The sequence below is a fragment of the Gossypium hirsutum genome, chromosome A10 (genome assembly GCF_007990345.1).
Source record: "Gossypium hirsutum isolate 1008001.06 chromosome A10, Gossypium_hirsutum_v2.1, whole genome shotgun sequence".
Lineage (NCBI taxonomy): Eukaryota > Viridiplantae > Streptophyta > Magnoliopsida > Malvales > Malvaceae > Gossypium > Gossypium hirsutum.
Genome location: NC_053433.1, coordinates 2951419 through 2973004, shown reverse-complemented (window position 1 = coordinate 2973004; position 21586 = coordinate 2951419). Strand labels below are relative to the sequence as shown.

At 29.9% G+C, this 21586-nt stretch overlaps 2 protein-coding genes across 12 annotated transcripts; one reads left to right on the top strand and one right to left on the bottom strand.

Moving 5' to 3' along the window:
- Nucleotides 1-2808: 2808 nt before the first annotated feature.
- LOC107925212 (transcription factor GTE12) lies at nucleotides 2809-7451 on the top strand. 11 transcript variants are annotated; one of them, XM_016855840.2, is made up of 11 exons: nucleotides 2809-3132; nucleotides 3955-4711; nucleotides 4939-5002; nucleotides 5074-5226; nucleotides 5336-5400; nucleotides 5489-5549; nucleotides 5633-5716; nucleotides 5852-5973; nucleotides 6088-6154; nucleotides 6787-6908; nucleotides 7000-7451. In XM_016855840.2, exons 2-11 carry the CDS (start codon nucleotides 3971-3973, stop codon nucleotides 7270-7272), a joined length of 1752 nt encoding a protein of 583 aa, XP_016711329.2. In that variant the 5' UTR covers nucleotides 2809-3132; nucleotides 3955-3970; the 3' UTR covers nucleotides 7273-7451. The 11 variants fall into 11 exon arrangements, with proteins under 11 accessions (XP_016711329.2, XP_040935500.1, XP_016711330.2 ...); XM_041079566.1 differs by having other exon boundaries at nucleotides 2816-3132; nucleotides 3962-4711; nucleotides 6121-6154; XM_016855841.2 differs by having other exon boundaries at nucleotides 2816-3132; nucleotides 3962-4711.
- A 2326-nt stretch (nucleotides 7452-9777) lies between these two features.
- LOC107924998 (protein SRG1) lies at nucleotides 9778-13085 on the bottom strand. Its single transcript, XM_016855572.2, has 5 exons — nucleotides 13028-13085; nucleotides 12605-12855; nucleotides 12181-12422; nucleotides 11303-11627; nucleotides 9778-10222 (listed from the first exon to the last, which is right to left on the bottom strand). The coding sequence occupies exons 1-5, from the start codon at nucleotides 13083-13085 to the stop codon at nucleotides 9971-9973; spliced, it is 1128 nt and encodes a 375-aa protein (XP_016711061.2). The 3' UTR covers nucleotides 9778-9970.
- Between the last annotated feature and the right edge of the window lie 8501 nt (nucleotides 13086-21586).

Here is a 21586-nt window from a genome sequence, read left to right as displayed (position 1 = left end):
ATATTTTATTTATCAAAATTACTTTTTGATAGCAATAGTAAACACTTAAATTTTACACAAAACTTCCCAAAAACATTTCTCAAAAGTACTTTTAAAATACACTTTTTAAAAACAATACTAAACTAGCCCTTAACCTTTTAAAGGTTTCTAAATCGATCCGTTTGTATTGTTTTTTTAATGTACATTAGCAATTTACATTGTACAATCCTATAACATGAACACTGAAAATTATGTTACAATTAAGCAGTTTATGTTTAGAAATTGGTTTAATATAATATTTGGTATTTGAATTTGACTCTTTTTTTTAATTTGATACCTAAATTTTACTTTTTTTCTTAATTTAGTATCTAATCTTTTTTTTGGTCGATTTGGTACTTGAACTTGACACACATTTACAAATTATTCCAATATACTAACAATGTTATTTTTTATGAGATAGCAAAAATAACCAATGAATGATCGACATGTGACAGATGATATAATGTTTTTTCTTATATTTCATATGTTCCATTACTTTTAGTTTTAATTAACTAATAATTATTTTATTAATTAAAAATAATGAAAATTTTTTAATTTGGATTCTTATTTTTTTTTCTTATTTAATATTAATTTGTTAAGCATAGCTCAATACCTATTTTTTAACATTAATTTCTTTTAATATTGGCAATATTTTTGTACCATAACAAAAAAAATTAATATTGTTAGTGTTTTGCGTAATTTGTGTAACATTTAATAAATTTAGATACCAATTTAGGGAAAAAAAAGCCAAGTTCAAGTATCAAATTGGGCAACAAAAAGTTTTAGGCACCAAATTAGAAAAAAATACCAAGTTCAGGTACAAAATGTTATATTAAGCCTTAAAATTTTAATAGAATAAAAGTAAATGATATATTCATAAATATTAAATATTAAATAAAATAATATGGGTTATCTAAATTAGACTTATTTGTAGGTTGAATTACTGATCAAAGCCTAAAGTTTCGCATGAAATTTGGGTGATTTTGGATAAAAATATTGTAGACTTGAACAAAAAAATAAACCCATTTAAAATATAGATTGGGTTCAAGCTTGAACATCTAATGCTTGAGCCTAGCTCGACCCATTTCTGTATTTATTATATATTATGTTATTTTTATATATTATATAATTTATAGTAATTTATAATATTATAATGTAAATATTAAAAATTTGTTAAGATGCTTATATATAAAAAATTATATATAATTATTAAATATTAAATTAAAAATATTATAAATAATCCAGAAAAACAATATGGATGAGCTTTAAATCAATTTGGATTAACCATTTACAGATATGAACAGGTTTGAATAAAATTTTATACTCATGTTTCCAACCAGGCCGGGCTTTGACAAATATAAAACATGTTAATATCATGCTTAAACCTATTCATAACCTGATTTAACCCAACTTATGAACACTTTTAACTAAATAGGTTTAGGGTTAGCCATATATAAAGGTTTAATGAAAAATTGAGGCCTATATTTCAAGTCGAGCTAAGAAATTTTATATAGTATTGATACCATGCATGAGCTCGACCCAAATCCAACTTTACTTTATAAACACTTCTAATCTCCCAAACTTGAAACAAGTACTACACTTTTTCAAATCTATAGTATTTGTTATTTTTATATATTAATAATTTATATGGTGTGAAAATTTAATACATTATATTGTAATGTAAATATTAATAAATATGTCAAATAAAATAAAATGTTATATAATGATTTTTTAGTACAAATTTTATTTAAATCCAAGCTGTTTTTGAAGAAGATAAACACTCGATAAATGGGTCACAACTTGAGTTCAAATATTACATAATATTAAAAAATATAATTATTAAAGATTAATTTATCATTTATTGACTTAAGTAAAATTTTAAATCGAAAAATATATATAATTCGATATCATAAATTCAACTCAGATCTAATCCCAACTAACCTATAAATATGTTTAATCTTTTGGCCATTTGAGTTCTTATTTTATCCATAATATATGCAATATTTACTTTTATATATTTTGTTCTCCTCAAAAAAAAAAAAATCAACACAAATAAGATATTTTTTTTTGAGGGCAACACAAATAAGATATTTAATGATGACAGTTGAACCTGAGCCACAACAACATTATTATTATCTTTTGGTTAAAGTCAACACTAAAATCTACAAACTATGTACTTCTTTAAAGCTATTAATTTCCCCTCCCCTTTTTAATTTAATGGTAAAATATTAAATTTAATGTTTATATATATTTTTTGAGTCTGTTAATTTGAAAATCGATATTTTAGAAAAAGATTAAATTGATTTTTTAATGTAAATATTTTAACCCGTATGTCAATTCATATGTACTTTATAATAATTTTTAAAAAATTTATAATTTTTTTTTGAGTTTTAATTTTTATTGAATTTTTTATAATTTTAAATTATTCGTTGACATGATATATCAAAAAATTAATGTTAGACTAATATAAAGTATACATGAATTGTCACGCTAGTTATCATGTTAATATCATTAAAAAATAATTTAATTAATTTTAAAAGATTAATAGTAGAATTTAATTAAAAAAAAGTCAAGACAACAAAAAATATAAACTGTTAAAAGAGTTAAATTTAATAATATGCTTAATTTAATGAGTAAAAATTATTTTGTTTGCAAATTTGAGTTTAAAGTTAAATTTCATTTTGTATTATGCTTAAATTCGATATTTAATATATATATATAAAAGTTAATTAATTCTTCACAAATTTAATGATTCTTAAATAAGTACATTTATATCCAATTCAGAAAAGCATAAATTGACTGTTGATTTGGGGATAAAAAAGGGTAAGTTGGTCAAGTACATTGCGGGTTGAGGAGGAGAGATAAGAAAAGAAAACCCTAAGATGAGATTTAGCCGCTCTCTCTGTTTTGCTATGGAAGAAGCGGTAGAGTAAGAGTAAAGAGTAGCAGTGTAGAGAGATAAACCCTAGCTAATTCTCTTACACTCTCTCTCTTCTCTTCTCCATCTTTACTCTCTTCTATTATACTTTCGTTTCGCTTCTCTTCGATCTCTCGCCGTTGGATTCGATCAATCGGTTTAATTTGATCCTGGTGATTGCTTGTTTCGATTTTCTGGTATGTTTCGGCGAGCCTTAATTTGGGTTTTGTTCTCTCTGTTGGTTTGAAACTTATTGTTTTGATTCGGGGGAATTGAGGTTTGGAATGTATGTACAAGCCTTTTTTATTTGTTCTCTTGTGACCCCAATTTGATTTTTTTTTCTTCTTCATGGGTTTGAATCTTCTGATTTCTTGGAATTGGGGGTTGAGGTCTGGAATGCATGTGTGGGTTGGGTTTGTTATGAATGTACTTCTGATCAGTTCTCTGATGAATAATTTTGTTGTTATTAGTTTAAGTTGAATTCGTTTCATGGACAGTTCCAAAATTTCCCAGGTACTGATGCAAAATTTCGTGTTTAAGTTACTGAATCATCGGTTTAAATTCGATGTTTTGTGGGTTTATTATCTTTAGTCGTGTTTGTTACAAAGTTTTGGTCTTTTTTGGTCAACGCTATCTGAAGAATGATCGGGTGATCTGTAAAAAGAACAAATACATTGGCTTTGAAGTGTTTTATTTGGGGGTTGGGGGGTTGCTTTTGTTGGATATTTGTTTGGGAAACCCCTATTGCATCTGATCAGCTTTTTACTTCTTTTGAAGGTTCTTGATTTTACCCTTAGTTTACTTGTATGAATCCATGTTGGCATTATATCTTACCATTTGTTTAATGCGTGATGCTTTTGATATTGGTCCTGCCAATATAAGCCATGAATTTATGGATCTTTTAGCATGTTCATGCTTCAAAAAAAAAAAAAGTTTAAGCTCTTGTTTATGTTCTTTTTTTTTTTTTACTTCTCCATATGTTTGTCTGTGTGTAAATATAGAAGGTGGTATATTTCAAGTTCGCAGGTTCAAAAAATGATTGCTGCAGAAAGTGTAGTGCCAAAGCATAAGTTGAAGATTAAGTTCCCCATTCTAAGGATTGAATCGGTTTCTGCGCCACAATCACTTGAGTTTGGGCAGCAACTGAGCAGCTCTTTTGATGGGAAAAGGAAATCATATCCTGGCAATTCAAAAGAGACTTATGGTGCTTCTAAGCGTCGACCAGAAGGGGTCATAATGGGTGGTCCACAAGAGAAGAGGCGAAAGATGGACCGCAGCATGACTCAGCAGTGTACTACCCTACTGAATGCTTTGATGAAGCATCCAGCTGGTTGGGTTTTCAATCAACCAGTGGATCCTATAGCTTTAAAGATTCCTGATTATTTTTCAATAATAAAAAACCCCATGGATTTGGGTACAATTAAGTCCAAGCTAGTGAAGAATGCTTATCTTGGCATTGAAGAATTTGTGGCTGATATTAGACTGACGTTTTCTAATGCCATGCTGTATAATCCCCCATCTAATAACGTTCATAAAATGGCGCAAGAAATGAACGAGTTTTTTGAGTCAAGATGGAAATCTTTGGAGGAAAAGTGGAATCAAGAAAATTTTAAGGTTGGGAATGGGAAAATTTCAAGTGTGCGACTGAAAGATGTTGATGAATCAAGGCAGGGTTGTCCTAGAATACAGCTATCCCGAAATAGCTCTTTGCCGAAGAAGTCAAAGCTATCTGAGGAGAAGGTTGAGAAAGTGACTTTGAATGTAAGAGCAGCAGAAGTGAGTATTGTCTGTGGTATTTGTAAACAAACATTCTTATGTATTTTGAATTGGTTTAAATTTGATTTATTTATTAAAGAAAAAGGCTGGGTTTGAAAATTGCTTACAAAACAAGTAGGAGTAAAGCATCTTTGTTCTGGCTTGATGTTATTCGTTTGCTCATTTTATGTTATTATAATAGAAAATCCAAGTTGCTTTTGATGCTGAGATAATTGACTTGTTAACAGGTTGAGACTCCTAAACCTGCACGGAATAGTGTGAGCAAGTTGCCAGGAAAGAACTTACAAAAAGGTACGAAGTGGCAGAATAAAGTTTCTGCTTTATGGCTCTTTATTGGAGCTAATTTGCGATGTGTCTTATAGGCACCAGTAGTGCTAGCTCTAGTGGTGGGTGTACAAATGGGTCTATCAATGCCAAGCCACCATTGAGCCCTGGTGCCTGCAAATGCAGTTCATGTGGGAGCATGAAGTGTCAGTGTAGCCTTCCGTGTGATTCAAATCATGCATCTTCGAGTGGTCAGTTGATAACTTCTTGTGCTACCACTTTTTCTTTTCTTTTTTTTTTGTTAGTTTAGGCCATAACTTTCTTTAATTTTCCAAAAATCTTATTTTTGGCTTGGTGTAGATGTGACTTCAGAAAGATTGTTGGGTGGAGATCTTAGAGTGTGTAGTGCTGATGCCTCTAAAATGGTACATGTGATTGTTTTTATAATATCAATGGTTATTGTTCTGATGAGTGCCATGAAATATGTTACTAAAATTTTACATTAAAATATAGGACTGCCAGGCAAAAAGCACATTGACATCACAAATGAGCAAGTCTGATCCAGATTCTAATGGTGAGGAAATATCTCAATTGTATTTCATGATTTTCTACTTGATTCTTGATTTGAGTATTTGAATTCTTTCAAAAAATGTTTAGGTGCTGTAAGTGCTTTAGACGAAGGGAATGTTTCTCTTAGTCCCCATCTTACAACTCCTGCAACAGATGCTGGTTCTGGTGAAGGTTAGTTTATCTACTGATGTTAAACCGTTTTAAGTTCTTTTCTCTTTGCCTTGAAGAGCTGATGTGGTTTGTGGTTGTCGTTAAAATTGCTTCAATGCGGTAAGTTTAACCAGTTCATTGTTTTTCTATTATTAGGCTTCTCAACTCCTATTTTGGATGCACAAATGTCACCGAAGAAGGCTCTCCGTGCTGCAATGCTAAAGAGCCGTTTTGCAGAAACCATTTTGAAAGCTCAGAAGAAGACACTACTTGATCATGTAAGTTTATGCAAGGTTATATCTTTTTCATTTTGAATGTTGTCTTGCATGGTGTGAATTGCTTGTTGGCTTCTTGGTATTTAATAGTGATAATTAAGCTGCTTTACTAAATAGGGTGATAAAGCTGATCCAGTTAAGTTACAGCAGGAAAAAGAAAGATTGGAACGGAGGCAGCGCGAAGGTGATTGTTCTAGTTCTTGAGTTATTGTTGTCTGTTGTTGGTCATTTTATTTTTTTCTATTTCCTATTTTTAATTTGGCTGCTATAAAATGAACTTCTGATTCTCATAAAATGGAATTAAATAGATTGACAAGAAGTTAAACTCTTTATGGGTGTCTCAAGTCTCAACTCTCAAGTGATGCGTTCCAATTTAAAATACATGTTTACTTCGTTTTTTTGTTACTTATTCATTTATGACATATGAACTATTAAATAAGATATATATATTTTCACCCTTTTTTGTTTGTATGTGCCAAATCAATCTTATTATCAGGATGATCCAGTTTGTGCCTCCATATTCAATCATTAATTCGATATCATATTCTACAATTTCTCTTCCCCTCGTGTTTTCTTGTTCTAATGTGTTCATATCTGAAAGTTCTTATTATATAAAAGAAATGAATGTACTTGTAGGGTGGGTTTGATTTAAGATGGGATATATGTGATTAGGAATACCAGTCCTCCTGATGCACATTTTTTGAAGGCTGAATACAGGAACCAGTCCTTGTTACTAGTAGTTCTAAGTTGGATAACTCTATTCAGCAATAATACCTGTAGGTTTGGTAGTTGACTCTTTGTTGTATCTTTGTACAGAAAAGGCTAAGATTGAAGCTCAAATCCGGGCTGCTGAATATGCTGCCAAAATGAAGGCGGAATCTGAATTGAAAAAGCAACGGGAAAGAGAAAGAGAAGCCGCTCGACTTGCACTGCAAAAGGTTTACAATTTTTTGCCGTCCTTTTCGGGTGTACTTTATGTTCATTTTGTAGGAGTGGGTTTAGATTTGTATGGCCTTTTGATATTTGCAGATGGAAAAAACAGCAGAGATTGAACAGAATCTGGAGATTCTAAAGGAACTGGAAACGTTGTTAGGATGTTGTCTGTACAGTAATCAATTTTATGGTCGAAAAAGTGGAGCATGTGAAAGGGTAATTGAAGGAGGAGCTTATGGGATGATAAAAGGTGAGAATCCACTCCATAAACTGGGTTTATTCTTCAAAGACGAGTACTTTGAAGACGAGGAGGATGAGGATGCTGTTCTTAATGAAGACATTGTTGGTGAAGAAGGAGAAATACTGTGATAAAAAACATGATGATTGTTAGTATTAAAAATTGGCCGCGGTCCTCGTTAATAGCTTCTTAGCGAAAACCCCCAGATTTGATTGTAAATCCAAGTATTTTTGTAGGATTAATTGTGTAGTCAAACAAACACATTTATTATTATTATATAGAAAAAGCTAAAAAGCATAGTTCCCAACAACTTCAATGCCTACTCCCTTCAAAAGATTTATTACATGTAAGGCAGATATCTCATTTATTATAGTGATATTGCCATCTGTCCTATAGGTGCTAAATGCTCTCACAGCTGTGGATGTTGAAATGAAAAAGATGCTTTGGGATTTTTGCCTTTTTGGGTTGGGAGTTTATTTTGTGGGATTAGATTGACAACCTAACCAACAAATTCATCACGTTTAGAACAGTGCCACCTTAATTTTTTTTATTAGTAGTCGAATTGATTTTTGTTCTCTCCATTAAAAAATGAAGTAGTCACTTTATATTAAATTTAATAATAAATTAATTATTTTGTTAAATTTTTTATTATTAAAACTTAATCTTTATACATCATTATAAGATACATATGGCATGTTACGTATAACTGTATGGTTGTGGTTGAGATTTTAAATTTTTTAATCCAACATACAAAGATTAATTTGTCAATTTTTTAAATAAAGGGGATCATAATATTTTATCGGATTTTAAGTAAATATTAAGTGTATGAATTTTAAGTTAATTGGTATAAAGTTTAGGGTTTAATTCTTGTTTTATTTTTAACTACAAGGTGTAGCATAGTGAAAATTTATTTTATTTTTTAATTATGTGATTGAGATTTAATTTTTTTTACAAAAATAGAGTATGTTTTATAATTAATTATTTATTTTTTGAATAATTTGATTGCGAGAAAATTAGTCACTACTTCTATCAAAAGATTTCAACACCTGGCTTAATTCTGTTGGTTTGGTTGGGCCCCAGGACATAGACACCACATGTTAATTTTGTCTGTGGTGCAATTATCAATTTCCTCAGCTGAACTGGGTTTTGGTTTTCAATTATGATGTTTTGTCCATTAAAAGATTACAAATTTAGCGCCGACAACTCCACCAATGAAGTGGTGAAGGCGTTAGACGTTGACAGCCACGTTGGGGGACAAGAGCTTCGGGACATAAATCACATCAATCACTCCCTCCCTCGTGTGTGTGTATAAAAATGAGTCCAAATTCTCCTCTAAGTATAGCTGGAAATGTTGTAAAGCTTTAAATTGGAGCTTCTTTAGCCAACTTTGACCACATCCCCAACCTTGTTTTTCGTATGTTAAAATGATTTCTTCATTCATTTCCTACTCCATTTCCATCCATAACATTCTCAGGAAAATGACTGGATATAATTTTTTATAATTTATATTATTAATAATTTTATAAATTTTTTATAAATTTTACCACACTTAGAAAAGACTCAAAATTTCAATTCTCTAAATTAAACCCTTGAATCCCGAACCACCAAACCTCACTATTAGTCCTAAACTTTAAACCTCAAACTTTAAACTATAATTCTCAAAACCCAAAAATCCTAAAACCTCTATTATCGAACTCTTGAACCCTAAACTTTGAACTCAAAAACTCGATTCTAAACTATAAACTTAAAACTTAAAACTTTAAAATTTTAAATTTTAAAGTCTAAATTCTAACTTTTAAACCTTATTTTTTTTAAAAATGATATATTTTTCAAAAAATTATAGGTCGGATTAAAATTAATCAGTTATAAGAGAAAATTAATGGTATACTTGTACAGGTGCTTATCATTTTAAAAAGAGTTGTGGAGTGAAAAAAGTGGGAAAAAAATAAAATTTGAGTGTGTTTGGTGGGAAAGAAAAGTGAGAGGAAAAAAAATAAAAGAGATGATCATTTACTATCCTAATACATAAAAACTAATAATTCCAAATTAGTATGATAATAGTCGAGAAAATGAGAGAATGATGTGTGTTAGACTATGTTTGATAAACTGAAACATTAAGTGTTAAAAAAATAAATATTAAAAAAATAAGTATTGAAAAAATAAGTGTTGAATTTAAGTTATAAAATTTATTTGACATATTAAACTTAAAATTAAATTCTAAATATAATTAGATTGTTTAATTAAAGATAATATAATATAACATAAAATAAAATAAAATAAAATAAAAAATAATCAAAATTATTCTGTATTAAGTGATAAGTAGGTTACTATCTACTTATTATTTTTTACATTTTTTTGTAGAAAAATTTCTATATAGTAATTTTCATTGTGGGTTATCAAACGTGTTCAAATAATCAAGATGTTGAAAATATTAATTTTCAGTTGATTAAATTTTTTTCAACGTTTTATCAAATATGACCTAATTTAAAGTTTATAATTTTTTAATTTCATCTCATTTTTTAACTCTACCCAAACAATATAAATTTTAATTTTTCAATCAAAGTCTTAATGGTTTTTTTTTGTAAAGCTTTTATTATAAATGTATTATTATACAAAGTCAAATAGACACAAACACATACGTTTTACACCTTTTATTCATTATGCTATACGAACACAAATCCCTGCAGATAGAAGCAGTTGAGCTCAGGGCTCACGTCTCATACATATATAACACCAAAGCTCCAATATTATCACACCACACTAAAGCTGTGTGTGTATATATAGTTTTTGATTTTCAAGTAAAATCAAGTAGAGTGATAGCCTTCTTCATTATTCATTATTGATCCTCATATGTTGCAGATATGTTTTCCCATTGAGCTTACGAGAGAAGAAATCTTTAACGTATTGCTCCATCCCAACCCTTTTATACAATGGAGGGTTTTGAGGATTTATCAAACTTGGCGATGGCCCTACGTATGCCTCTCTTTTAGGCTTTATGAAAAAGGCTACTGAGATTCTTTCTTTCTCTGCATTCGGTATTGCCCTATGCTCAATGCTGCGGTATACCCCATTGCTAAAGATCTGCAATATTTAAATATTTAAGTCATAACATATATATATATTATAAAAGGATAATTTTACCGCGCATCCCTGAACTATGGTCTAAAATTTAAACACTATCAATATTATATTTTTTTATGAGTGGATATATATGACTGACAAGTGACACTCACACATGATATGAAATTAATAGTATGAATTGTTACATCTATTTTTAGTTTTTTTTATCGCTAAACAATTGACTTAAATTTTACTTTTCATTGGCGCTAAAATTGCTTTGATTGTTGCTAAAAGCATGGTCTAGTCTTCACAAAGCCTTAATTCTATAAAAAAAATATCTTCAATATTAGAAGAAGTCTGTGTTAAAAATTGTGCTTTGAGCTATGCTTAATGAATTATAAAATATTAAAGAAGAAAACAAGAGTTTTAAAAACCCAAAATAAAAAAGATTATATTAAATTAAAACATAAAATAAAATAAATAACTTAAACTAAAAGTAATTGAATATTTAAAATGAAAAAAAAAATCCATGTCATTTGCCACATGTTGGGCATATACATGGATAATGAATTATTTTTTTCTACCTCATGAAAAAAACATTGTTAGCATATTGGAGAAATTTGTACAATGTTTGACAAATTTATATACTAAATTGGACAAAAAAAGTATAGGTACCAAATTAGAAAAAAAAAAGAGTCAAGTTTAGGTGCCAAATTGAACAAGAAAAGTCACGAACCAAATTAAGAAAAAGTATTAAATGTTATATTAAGTTGCATTTATGACATGAAAAGCTTGAAATTGATGTGTTAAAAAAAATAGTGTTATTAATTTATGAGAGCCATTTTTTTAATATATCTCATTCAAGTTGATCATACAGCCTGCACATGTTTAAAATATACTCCTGGTTAAATTTGAGCTAACTTTAACGTCCAAATTAGTCAAAGGATATACCTAATTGTTATGATATTAATATTCTAAGAACTCAACAAGAAAATCTAAAATTTGGGACCAATTTAAAATATGAACCATAATTTGAGGATGTGTTGCAGAATAAAACCATATTTAAAACAATAGAGAGATAGATGAGAGAAATATTTGAACCTCTAAAATGTCTCCTACATTGACAACGAGGGCATTTGGAAGGATGGTAACGGGGAACCAACAACCATCTTTGCTGATGTGGAGGCCGTCGACTCCATTAAGTTGGAGGAGAAAGGTGAGGATAGTGGGATCAGAGTGGGGAGTAATGCCCGTCACCAACTCCGGTTGAGGGCATGGAGGATAGCTTGTCATCCTCAACGATTGCATGCCATCCTCGAAATATTCTATCATTTCTTTTTCATCAATTTCCAAAGCTTTAGCCATTAAACTCAGAAGCTTCATCGCAAGGTTTTGCAGTTCCAAGATGTAAGACTCCAACGTATTTCTTCATATGAAGAGAAAAACAATGATCTGTCATTAATAGATTCACTAATAATCTGTAATTTTTACTTCCACATTGATAAGAAATGGGAGGTAGATAATTTTAGCTACCTAATGTGCATATTTAATTTTCGAATTAATTAATTTAGATAGAGTCAATTTAAAATTTTAGTCTTCAAATTCAAATTTTTATTATTTGAGTCATTAGGGTTGAAATTCAAATGCTTCTTATAATCTAATTAAACCAAAATTGTTTGACGAAACCAAGTTTGGTTGAATCAAACTTCACCGACTTTTTAAAAGAGAAAAATAACATCAAGAAATTCTGTCTTAATTTTCTGCCCGACATAAATATCCAACCAAATTAGTACCAAAAAATCAAAGGACCACAAATGTCTCTTTCTATTTTCTGTTTTCAGATGGGGTGCAAATTTATATGTCGGCATTTCAACTGTGTTATTAATTTATTTTCTCTTTAATTCAATATCTATATTTCAGATCCATTTTACTATTTATTTTCAAGAATACGAAATTTTTAAAAGAAAAAGGGTAAAAACCTCAAGGATGAAGGGAGCTCAGGGAAGAGATGAGGTTTTCGTAGAAGAATAGGGTTAGTGATCATATAAAGCCTATCAGCCCAATCAAATTTGCCGTCCTCTCTCTCTATAGTTCCGTACCCTTCAACCTCACCTTCCCTTATCTTATACTTCATCTTCTCCTCCAATGGAAGCTTATAAAATTCTTCAACCTCCTGTTTCACCTTCTCCATTACGGTACTGTCAACCCCATGGTTCACCAACTGCATTGCAAAACCAGTTTTAGGGTTTTTTTTTTGTCTTTTTCTTTCTCTTCTAATAAAATTAATATCTATATATATAGTGAAAGTACATATAAGTCCAAAACGTGAGACTATAACAAGAAAATTATGATTTCATGCAGATAGCATGCAAACTTATAAAATATATGGGTGAACTGAAGAACCTGAAAGAAACCCCCGTCTTTGCAAGCGGAGTGCAACTTGTGGAGTTGAAGATCAAAATCTTTCCCATAAACCAGTTGATTCATGTCAATGATTGGGATCGTCGGTAAGGGACGGCCACCGTTAGGGACGGTGAGGGGTTGCTGGTCTAAACGAACATAGTGTTGGGGGATTGTAATGATAGGCTGTTTGACAAGCTCTTGAACACTAAGAGCTGGAATTGCCGCCATATTTGCTGACCTTGGTTGATATGCTTATAGAACAGCTCACTACAAGAGTATTTATAGGGAAAATTTCGTCTAACATTTTGGATTGTTTTTTAAATTTAAAACAAAAAGTGGATAAATTTAAAAAAGAAAAAAAATGTCGGTTACTACCACCTACGGGCTACAAACGTGGTTGACCATAATTTCTAATAATTATACATATGGCAGCCGTTCTCCTTGTTGCTGTACCAGGTGAATTTCTGCATGCATTGTACATCTTACATTTGGGTTTAATTAGGTTACATATTTCCACTATCATATGATTCAATGGATTGGAAATTGACGCAAAATTACTTTAAAAATTTGAAATTAAAGATATAGTTGTTTATTTACTTTAAAAAATAATCGCCCATGTAATTTTTTACAATTAATTCAACTAGTTGAATTAGTAATAATTCTTCATCATCATGAGTGTAACATTTTATATAATTGTACTGGATAATAATATAATTGAATCAAAATTATTTTATATCTATATTATAACAAATGAGAATACTTACATAATTTCATGGGTGAAAAAAAATTATAATTTTATATAAAAAATAAACAAGAGTTTAATCGAATTGATAAAGTTAAGAATTTAAGAAATTATCGTCGTATGTGTTAAAAATGAAAAAAAATACTCACAAGAAAATATTTATTACTATGTGAAAATAGAGAATTTTTACTTATTTCCTAATTGAAGATATTTAATTAACTTATGATATCAACTCAATTAAGTATATACTGTATATATAAGATGAATAATTAGATATTTTAAAGATGCTGAATGCAAATGTAACATAAAATACAAACATTTGAACAAATAAGATTGTATAAATAATTATATTGTGTAAATAATTATAAAACAAAATACAAATAATATCACACTAATATTTATACTTTAGTCGATGCAATAAATAATTATAAAAATAAATTAGTAATATCTTAACGTATAAAGAAGGGCATGTATAGTTTTAATGGCATAATTTTGTTGAAGATTAACGGCAAAATTTATTAAAATGGAATAATGACATAAAAGAGGTGTCAAACTAGGATTTATGTTTAATGCATGTAAATCAACCTGTGTTATTTATAACATGTAATTTACTATTAATATGTAAATTCATACATATTAATGTATTAGATACTATAAATTAAAGGCGAATTTAGAAACTAGTAAGCGAATCTAAAATTATGAAAATTTAATTTAATCTTTTAAAAATTATAAAGATAAAAACTATTAAAAATTAAAATTTTATTTCAATGAAAACTTTTTTTGCCCTAACGTTTTCCCAATCTTTTTTATAATTAAAATAGCATTTGAATGAGAATTGAATTCTACATAAAGAAAAATTATAATTTCAGTGAAACACAAATTTTTTAGAATATGTTTATTTTTTAAATATAAATTAATTTGTATTTAAATTAATTAAATTTATTGAAAGATTAAAATTTTTTCGTGATGCCACCCTCTTTAAAAAATATTATTATTTTTAGTATAAATACATATAGATCATAAAATGAATATAGATAAAAAAATTTATACATCATTGATATACCCAAATCACTTTGTCTCGAAAATGTCACTCCAAAAGAATTTACTAGGATAACTACATAAATAGAAGAGGTTTACTCAAGTAGGAACTCGTCCAATTCAAAAATTATGAAACTTGGTCACATTTTAGGATTCTACATTGATTTTTCAGTACTAAAGGTCCTTTTGAATGAGCGCTTATTTTCAGTGCAATACGTTTAGCTTTTTTTTTTATTTCATCATCACTGTTATTTTTATACTAACCATAAATGATAGTGACATCTACTATTATGTACCTCAACCACTACCAAATAAAGCACTAATTCAAGGGGGTCGACGCCAAAATCCAAGCCTCTTTATATAAATTCTCTCTATCATCGCTAAGCCCCCTTCATTTAGAAGAATAAACTTCCTAATCTCAACCTCAATTATACAAAATATAGCCATTTGCTCATTGTGTGAATCCCTCTCATCCATTAACAAAAATGAATTATGAACACATTAAACGTATAAAACCTTAAACATTTGCATTAATACATTGAATAATGTTTATTTTCAAGTTAAGATTCATGACTTAGCTATATCCATCAAACAAATTATAGTTTATAATTATCTTTTAATTGATAATTATCTGATTGAATGGTCGACATTGTTGATAGAAAAAACCAAGTCATTGTCATCTGTTCCGTGTTTACCAAGGCAGTTGCTTTTTCCCAAGCAAAATTAAAGCTAATTACAAAAAACGTGCTTGATTACTTTTTAAATCATAAATTTGCCACAATGTTGCGTCACAAATTTTTATGATTTACACTATAATTGTTTAAAAGGCAGGCCACGTTTTTAATTCTGAAATCTGGGGCCTATGACTGTATATGTTTAAGTGGAGTCGTCGTCATCAATGACGAAAATATTATTTATTTTATTATATAAAAGTATAGTTATGAAGAAATGGACATTAGGATTCTATATTATCTAGGCTCTTCTAGATTATATTATTTTTTCATTTCATGTTAACAATATTTATTACAATGTCAAAATTCGCGATAATAACACTTTGTCAATATTTATTACAAATTCTTCCCCTATACAAATGAATTATTAATAATAATTTAGCACACTCAACAATTTTTAAGTAATTTGTTACTTACAACAAGTTGTGGAACATGATCGTCTCTTGCTGTCTCATGGACTATTTGAATTAATGTTAGGTTGGCATTATTGACATTAAAATGCCATGTTTTCAGGGGCAAACCAGTAGAGACATGAACGTTGCTTAAAGCCCATATTTGATTAGCTCAAGGTTCTTTATGATAAAACATTGCCTGTACTACGTGTCCCATTTCATGTTCGAACAACAATTAGAACAAACTAGTTTGGAACAGTCAAAGTCTTTGTGTTGACATATTTGACTTTTAATTAAATATTGTTAATGAAACAAATGAAGAAGCATTTCGTGCCAGAATATCATCTTTATCCATTTGATTGACTTGGAGGGCATAACAGAAGTTTGAAGTGTTGAATATGCTTATGTTTATCCTTGTCATTTTTTTGAGAATTTGAAGCTTTTGGGGAGCTTGCTTATGAAGAACTTTTTGAGATAAATATTCAACTTTTAAATGTCAGTTTAAAGTCCATACAAACTCTGCTGAATGGGCTCTTTTATTAGCCTATATATAGGCTATTGATCGACTTCTTCATTGAGTTATTTGGGGATGTATTTGAGCATCCCTTGTTTAGGGATGTTTATGGAGAGATATCGAATGTAATGTGAGGTGTTTAAGGAGAGTGATTTGTAACAATCTGTGTTCGACTTTAGGGCTGCAATTATCCAACAGGAGAGGGTAGATCGACCTTTAGCCAATAATTGTACCGAATGAATTGTTGAAAAAAATCATTCTCTGAACAAAGGCTTCGTAGATGTAAGATTGGTAAATCTGAATTGTATTAGCAAATATCTTGTGTTGATTCTCTCTTTATATATTTCTTTAACTCACTTACATATTGAATTTGTTATTCAAACTATCTAATTCCGTTACAACTTCTATTCTAACGGAAGATTGAACAAAACTGTTTACAACGATCGCAATCTGAGGGCTTTTTCATAATCCTACATTTTGTCAACCAAACAATAAAGGTGATTGTGCGAGGATCGAACCTAAAGGAGATTGTGCAAAATAAAGCAAAGAATAAAACTAGCATGCAATAGAAAGGCTATTGAATTACTACAACAGTCCAAAACAAGTGATTTGTCTAAAAATTAGTAAAAGTAATTAAGCATAAAACTTTCAAGTAGCATAAAACTTTCATGCTAGCAATAAAATTACACATAAGGACTTAACCGACAATTCTCTTACTCAACAAATTTTACGACTCGATCTTAATTTAATCAAATAAAGAACATTAATTGAGTTATCCACTCAGCCTTACTCAATTAAGTCGAAACTCAATACATTCTTCTCTAGATCTCACCTATCTTAATTTCCACTCAATGTTGTCAATTCTAGGTTTTTATAATTTATTTAATTTAGTCTAAATTGTTCAATTGAGTATTTTAGGTACAAAATAATATTCTAACAATCCAATTAACCAATCACCCAAGTAATTTAGCAATACCTATAACACAATTAAACAAGCAAATCAATTTCATACAATAAAACAAAATATAAGGATGAAATTGCAAGGGTTGAGAAATGCTTAGGAATAGTGCGAAAAATTCTTGATTTTGGGGTAGAAAAAACTTCAATCCAAGAGATTATTGAATGGCCAATCTATAAATTCTTCAATTGAAAAGAAAAAAAGACAAAGTAATGAACAAGATTTTGTAGAAATAATAGTAACTTAGACAATGGTCATTGTACTAATTTAACCTAAAAATTCTAGTAGCTATTCTAACAATTCTAACCTTAAAAACTATACTAACACTCTAATTATCCCATAATATTTGATTATAAGTTGATATTTATAGGCAAAATAATAATCTTTCAATTACATATTTGTCCCCCAATATTAAACTCAAATATGGAAAGTTTGACCCAAAAATTCTTCATGTTGCCATCTTGATTTGGATGTGATAAACTCAATATCACGACACTAGGAAGGTATGGTTGCGACACCACTACTCAAAGGGTCCTAGGTCGTGACACCACAAGTCTAACGTCACGACACTGTGAGTCAAGAGCTTGATCTCCTTGATCAATTCTAGAAGTTATGCTGTGACATCACAAGCCCAATGTCACAACCTAGCAAGTTAGGTAGCTCTGTGCTGCAACATTAAAGATTGGAGATCATGACATTGAGGCTTGATGAGATGGTTTCCTTGGCTATGTGGAACAATCAACGTCGCGACATCAAGAAGTGATGTTACAATCTTCTGAGTCAAAGAACACCAGGTTGTGACATCAATCTCCTGAGGTTGCAACACTGCAATTCCTTCCTCATTCACTCTCTGTTAAGTCCTTGAAAATGCCTTAGCCACTATTAAGCTCATATAAATATGTAAATGAGGTTTTTATTCATAAAACCATAAAAAATAACTAAAAATTGCAATTAAAGTAAAATCTAACCTAAGTACGGAAAAACAATAAAAAGACTTGAATAATTGTTCAAAAACAAGCTTTTTAAGTGTGAAAAGAGCTTTTTAAGAAGTTTTTTTTTAGAATAGCAAAATCTACATAAATTTACACATCAACCAATTTAATTACTTAATAAACATAAAATGATTCATTTAGAGAAAAATACCATAACTCATTTCACTAATTCTATAGAAAAGATCCACTTTAGTGATTGATTTGAGCGGCTAATATAATCATTTATGTATGCTCTGTGAGTTGTTCATGCCACCACAATTAAAAAGGCTAGAGCATAAGTGCACGGAAATGTAACACCCCAAAATATAAGTGGTTAGATGAAATTAATATTTAAGAATTGAGCCTTAGTTTAGATGGTTAAGAGCTTAAGACCTTGCTTCTCTTATTCTTTTCTATTTTTTCAATAACTAAAGAACAAAAATTAAGCTAGTATATATATTATATGGTTGATAGTGCCAAAAATGGCAGCCTTGCACTTTTCTCCCCACTTTTTAGGTTCAAATCATGCCAACTCCATTCCTATTTTATTTTTGGAAAAAAGCGTAAATTACCTTACAGGCCCTTAAAAGTTTGAAATCCTAGCTATTTAGTCCCTTTTCCTAATTACCTTGGGATTTTGATTTACTTTTTTCATTCCAATTAGAAATTCTTCCTCTACTCTCTATATATCTTTATCTTTTCTTTTCTCCCCCTTTTATTTTACATTATTTTGCTGTTGAAATTTATTTCTTTGTTTACCCTGAAACAAAAACAATCTTCATTAAACCTGTTTCTTCACCTGTTGTAAAATTTATCATCGATAGCCTTCGAAATCTCATCAAAGATTGGTAAGTATTCTCGTTTCCAATTAGTAGAATCCATAAATTCTTGAATAACATCATTCTTGTTCATCTTTCAATTCTAATACGAATCTTTTACGAGTTTTCCCGAAAATATTGAATAATATTTATGAATCTTGAAAATTGATGTTAATTCTTGCGTGTTTCTCCGTTGAAAAACCTAATTTCGGTACTCTGGATCAGACTTAGGCGCAAGGAACAACGTTCGAGACCTCGTAAGTCAGGTGTGTGTTCTTTTACAAGTAAATAGGCAAAATCGTGCCTAGGATAGGGCCACGCGGGCTTGTAGACCACATGGCCTACCACACAGTTATGTCCTCCTACAAACCCAAGGATGGTTTACTTCTCACATGGGCATTACCTTTCCACACGGGCGTGTGGATCACACAACCTACCACACGACCATGTGCCTTGAAAACCCTAGTGTTCGTAAATCACACGGCAGTGTAAACCCTCCACACAGCCTGAGGCGTCTCACATGGCCATTTGCCCTTATTTTTTAGATGTTATAGTTTTATCCAACATTTTATGATATGTTCAATTCAGTCCCTGAATTGGTTCCTGAACTATTTTTAGTGTTTTATTTTATTTAATTAAGTCTTGATAATATGAATAATGCTAAAATCCATGATATAATTGATTGAAATCGTTATTGTGAATGCATGACATGTGATTGTTAGATATCTACTGTCACTATATTTTTGATGTACTGATATTGTTATGCAAAACCACGATGATAATGATTGCATGAGATACATGCCATTGTTTTTGTTAAAGCGAACATATGATAAGCAAGTTTGTTGCTATTGTTATGATATGTTATAAGTATAATAATTCTATTGTATATACTCGATATAGACATGTTAATGCTATTGTACTTAATTGTTATAGCATGTCATGTTGCATTGCATGGGGTAGGACGATGTGAATCGAGGAAGTTGAGCAATTTATTTGCACCGTTGAATGGTTTATCCACATTGTTTGAGCAGCTTTTATTTGCACCGTTTGAGTGGCTTAACCGCATCATATTAGCAGCTTCAATCTACAAACTTGTTGTGCATCCACAACCTTCTCGCAACTTATCTATAAAAACAGTTTTATAAAATAAAACCCGATGTTTCATCCACCCTTTTTTTATTACTAGTGGTTTTTCCACAAGGAGTGACTCTTATTGTGGTGTGTAACGGTAGGTAGAGGTGTTCATGGGCTGGGCCGGGCCGGGTTCGGGTCGGGCTCAACTAAAAAATCAAGCCCATTTATTGAGCTCAAGCCGAGCCCGCCTCGCCTGTATTATTTTTTATATTATTTTTAAATATATATAATACATCAAAAATACTAAAAACATCAAAATAAATATTTCCCAACAAATTGAAAATAAATTTTAAAAAATATGTAGACTTATATAATACTAAGATAAATGTAACTTAATAAGCAAATGCTTCTAAAATAATAATAAAAATTAACAAATGCCTTTAAAATAATAAGAAAATTAACAATAAAATAAATTTTATACAATATTCAAACAATAACAATAAAATAGTAGCAACATAATAGTAAAATGGTAGCAAAATAGGGAGAAAACAACAAGAAAATAACATTCAAAAATAAAAAAAAATGCGAATTTTTTTTTGTCATTTAGTGAATTAGGGTTGGGCCGGGCCGGGGCTAAAAATACCTTACCCGAGGCCCGACCTATTTTTTAAACGGACCTTATTTTTTTGTCCAAGCCCATTTTTTTGGCCTATATTTTTGCTCAAACCCTCCCACATTTCGGGCGGGCCTTCGGGCCGGGTCGGGTAGCCCTGCCCATGCACACCTCCAACGGTAGGGTAGGAACATTTTCTGATAAATTGAATTTACATTGCATTTATAAGCATTTGCATTGTTGTGAATACGAAGATATTATGATAATGAGTTACTCTAAAATACTGAAATTACAAATTGTTATTCAAGTTGTGTTTATCCTTAGAACATTGAGATGTTATGTTGATGAGGATGATCGGATTTATCGATATTCTGTATTGTTAGTTATTTGTGATTTGTTCTACGAATTGATATTCTGTATGTTTTGTCTACTATTTGCATTGATTATCTTGTGATAGAACCCACACTGAGTTTCATAACTCACTCTCCTTTTGTATTATTTCCTTTAAAGTTTCATTACTATTCGTTATTTCCTTTAAAAGATTGTATTATTTATTTTTGAATTGTGGCATGGGACATAGGCTTTAAGTTTGTGTCAGTTTATTTAATAATATTTATCCAATTGTTTTAAAAATACAATTAAATGTACTTATTAAATGATTTTGTAAAATTAATTTTAATTATAAATCAAAGCAATGACTGAAATGATGATGACATAAACTCTCTTCAAATATTTTCTTACGTATTAGCGTATCATTTCAGTAACAATGGTTGCCTTTATGTATTTATTTTAATTAATCCACAATTTGACCTTCAAATCTTAGTTAGTTAAATGTTACTTATCAACAAATAAGATAAAAATGGATCTCCCTAATCTGCCACCTTTTTCATCTGCCGGCAAATAAGATAATTAATATAGTATTTAATATTAAACAAATAAACCCTATCACTTTTGCACTTTGCTTTATTATTTAATTAAGAAACATTTACGACAAATTTGTGATGATCAATTTGCCACTTTAAGGGGAAACATATTTAATTAATTGGTTTCACGATGTTATTAAGAATAATTATAAAGTTCGAAAATTTTAATTTTTATAAATTATAAAATAAATAAAAAAATTTGATTCAA

Bases quoted from the DNA above. Each gene is read 5' to 3' on its own strand.
- LOC107925212 (XM_016855840.2), top strand. From the start codon at position 3,971: ATGATTGCTGCAGAAAGTGTAGTGCCAAAGCATAAGTTGAAGATTAAG. The intron at 6,155-6,786 runs GTGATTGTTCTA...ATCTTTGTACAG, and splicing joins GGAACGGAGGCAGCGCGAAG to AAAAGGCTAAGATTGAAGCT. The intron at 6,909-6,999 runs GTTTACAATTTT...TGATATTTGCAG, and splicing joins CTCGACTTGCACTGCAAAAG to ATGGAAAAAACAGCAGAGAT.
- LOC107924998 (XM_016855572.2), bottom strand. From the start codon at position 13,085: ATGTACAATGCATGCAGAAATTCACCTGGTACAGCAACAAGGAGAACG. The intron at 11,628-12,180 runs GTTTTTACCCTT...CTTCATATGAAG, and splicing joins GAGCTCCCTTCATCCTTGAG to AAATACGTTGGAGTCTTACA. The intron at 10,223-11,302 runs GTTCAAATATTT...TAAATATTGCAG, and splicing joins ATGTAGGAGACATTTTAGAG to ATCTTTAGCAATGGGGTATA.